The 3,097-nt window shown below is 72.8% G+C and overlaps 1 protein-coding gene across 1 annotated transcript; it reads right to left on the minus strand.

Moving 5' to 3' along the window:
- Positions 1-2,625: 2,625 nt before the first annotated feature.
- Positions 2,626-3,087, minus strand: MNEG_13767 (hypothetical protein; the record flags this gene model as incomplete). Its single annotated transcript, XM_014037761.1, has 1 exon — positions 2,626-3,087. A coding segment is annotated over one exon (462 nt), but the record flags the coding sequence as incomplete, so codon positions are not given.
- Positions 3,088-3,097: the final 10 nt, after the last annotated feature.

Here is a 3,097-nt window from a genome sequence, read left to right on the forward strand (position 1 = left end):
TGCTGCTGCCCCTGCTGAGCTCCGGCCATCGCGCGTGACAGCAGAGGCCGCCGCTGCCGGCCCCAACAGCCTCGCCGCCTCAGCCGCCGCATGTGCGCAACCGCCCACGCCGTCAGTGCCAGCTCCTGAGGCTGAAGCTGGGTGAGCCTCGCCCCCAGCTTGGCCACGGCGCTCTCAAGCCACGCGCGCGGCGGCAGTGCCCTCAGCGCCGCCAGCGCTGCTAGAGCCATTGCCAGCTCGCTGCCGCGGAAATACGGCAGCTTCTCACCGCTTGCAGCATACAGATGGCCAAACCACTCGGCAGGCGGCCGGCGGCCAAGCGCGCAAAAGCCCTGGAGCAGCATCACATAGCCCTGCGGTTGCAGCACTGGCAGCGCCGCGGCTCCAGCGCTGGCGAGCGCGCCCAGCCAGGCCTGCTGTGCTACCGGGTCTGCGGGCAGCAGCTTCAGGCGGCCCGATGCAAACACGATTGCGGCCACGTTCTTGGCGGCCCGGGGCGGCAACGGTGCAGCCAACCGCATCCGACNGGCGGCGGCCCTGCGGCTGACGCCACCGCTGCGGCGGCTGCAGCTGCTGCCGTTGCTGCTGCTGCTGCTGCTGCTGCTGCTGCTGCTGCTGCTGCTGCTGCTGCTGCTGCTGCTGCTGGGTCAGCTCCACCTCCCGCTGCAAGCTCAGCCCCAGCGTCCCGCACAGCTGACCAGCCACTGGTGCCATTGCAGATGCAGCTACCACCGCCGTTGCGCGAACGCCCAGCGGCAGCCCCGCGCCGCGCGGCACAGCGCGCGCCGCGGCAAGCAGCGCGGCTGCGGACTGTGCGAGGCTTCCTTGCTCTGCTACAGACAGGAGCGCGGCGGAGAGGGCGCCCCACCACTCGTGACCCGCATTCGCGCGCAGTGCCGCCAGGCCGACCAGGCAGCTGCCCAGCTTCTCGGGCCGCACGGCCAGCGCCTGCAGGTGCCGCCCGGATGCCTCTGACAGCCTCGCCGCCCACGCGCGCGGCACGGGCAGCCCGCAGCGCGAGAGGCCCAGCGCGCCCAGGCTGAGCGCCTCGAGCGTGGCACCGCTGGGCTCGTCGCCGGTCGCGTCTTCCCGACGCGCCGCCTGCAGCAACACCTCCAAGAGCGGCTCGGTGAGCGTTCGGCGCCGCTCCTCTGGCAGCAACGCCAGCGCCGCATGAGCGGACGGGACGCGAGCCAGCGCGTGCAGTCCCCACGCGACGTACCGCGCGTGCTCCGCCTGCGCCGGCGCCGCGCCCCTGCGGCGCGGCGGCGGCGACGCCAGCAGCTGCAGCAGGGCGGGCGCCGCTGAAACGTCGGGGAGGGGTGCCTGGAGGGAGGCCAGGCCGCGAAGGGCCAGGGCAGCGTGCTGGCAGTTGGCGCCGCCTGCGCGCGGCTGCAGCAGCGGCTTCAGCAGCAAAGTCAGCAGCTCGCCACGCGCGAGCAAGGCGGCGTAAGGGCCGGCCGTCGACTNGCGGCGTGGCAGCGACGACGGGCGCCTGCGGGGCGACGGCCGACGCAAGGACGCTGTCGCGTTTATTGACGGCGCCGCAGCCGGCGGCGGCTCCACTGCTTGTTGTTGGCCGCATGCCGGCTGCCAAGCGGCCCGACGTCGCTGCGCCGGAATGCGCCGGCGGCCCCGTCCACAGCGGCCGCTGCTGAAGGCCGCCCGGACGCATGGCGCCCGCGGAAATGCCGCCAGGCCCAAGCTTCGCCACCGGCCTCAGGGGTACAGCCGCCGCCACGCCGGCCTCCGTTTCCGCTACAGGTGCTTCGCAGCCGCCGTCAGTCGCGTCAATGTCCACCGCCAACCAGGGGCCGCCGGCCGCCGCCCCGGCGGACACACGCCCCAGGTGCCAAAGCAGCGACGCGGCATGGCCCGCGCCCGGCCGCGAGGCGATCGCGGCCGCCAGCAGGCGGCCCATCCAATCGGGGTCAGGCGCAATTCGCGCCGCCGCCAGCGACGACATCAGCAGCGGTGGCTCGTGGGGTTTCAGGCCCTGGGGTAGGCGGCCCAGTGCTGCGAGCGCGGCGGCGTACCNACTCGGCGTCTGCGGTGCTGCAGCTGCTGCCGCCGCCGCCGCCGCTGCCGCCGCCGCTGCCGCCGCCGCTGCTGGTGACACAGCTTGTGCTGCCGCGGCCGGCGCTCTCCAGGGTTGCAACACCCCAGATCAGGCCGATTACGCCCGACGCGCTGAGATCCCCCAGGCCGCCGAGCGACACGCGCCGCAACGCCGCAACTGTGCCGGCGTCCGGCCGCGCCCCCAGCCGCGCCGCGGCCCAGGCGATTAGCGCAGCTTCCCGGGAGGTGGCGCGGCGTGCGGCGCACGCGGCGCCCGCTGCCGCGGCAGGCGCGGCCATGCTGGCGGCGGCGAGCTGCAGCAGGGTTGATTCCAGGGTGGCGCGTGTTGCAACGCCGCTGCTGCCGCTGCCGTCTTTTTCGCCGCCAGTGCCTTGGCCATTGGCGTCCCCATTGTTACCAGCAACTTGCGCGTACCGGACAGCACCCTGCGGGAGCTGCGGCACCTGCAGCTGCAAGGGCTCCTGCTCCTGCTGGTGCCGCCCCAGCCGCTCATCTTGAATTGCCGCGGAATCCNTTCCGCCAGCCGTCCTCTGCCTCGAAGCCCACCATGCCGTCCTCCCCCTCTGTTAAAGCTGCAGGCGCGAGCAGCCGAGCCAGCCGCGACCAGGCCGCCGCGACGTGTATTGCATCAAGCTGATCTGCGCACGCCGACACGACCGCCTGCAACTCCTGCCAGCTGCTGCAGGCGCTAATCAGATCAGTCAAGAGCTTAGGATTGACTTCCAGGGAGCTGCCGCCTCCGCCGCCGCCAGCGCTGCTGCCGCCGCGGGTGCAGCTGCTACTGCTCCTGCTGCTGCTACCGCCGTCCGTGGGTGCCGACCGCAGCATCAGACGTAGCCAGTCGGCCCTGAGTGGAGTGGCCAGCCGTGCAGCGCCCCATACCACGGCGTGCCACTGGCCGGGGGACAGTGCGTCGCGATGCCGCACAGCAAGGGAGAGCAGCAGCGCTGCGCACCGTGCACAAGCATCACGTTGCTTCAGCGTGTGGACCTGCTGCTGCTGCTGCTGCTGCTGCTGC

The sequence above is a fragment of the Monoraphidium neglectum genome (genome assembly GCF_000611645.1).
Source record: "Monoraphidium neglectum strain SAG 48.87 unplaced genomic scaffold scaffold04038, whole genome shotgun sequence".
NCBI classification, from domain to species: domain Eukaryota; kingdom Viridiplantae; phylum Chlorophyta; class Chlorophyceae; order Sphaeropleales; family Selenastraceae; genus Monoraphidium; species Monoraphidium neglectum.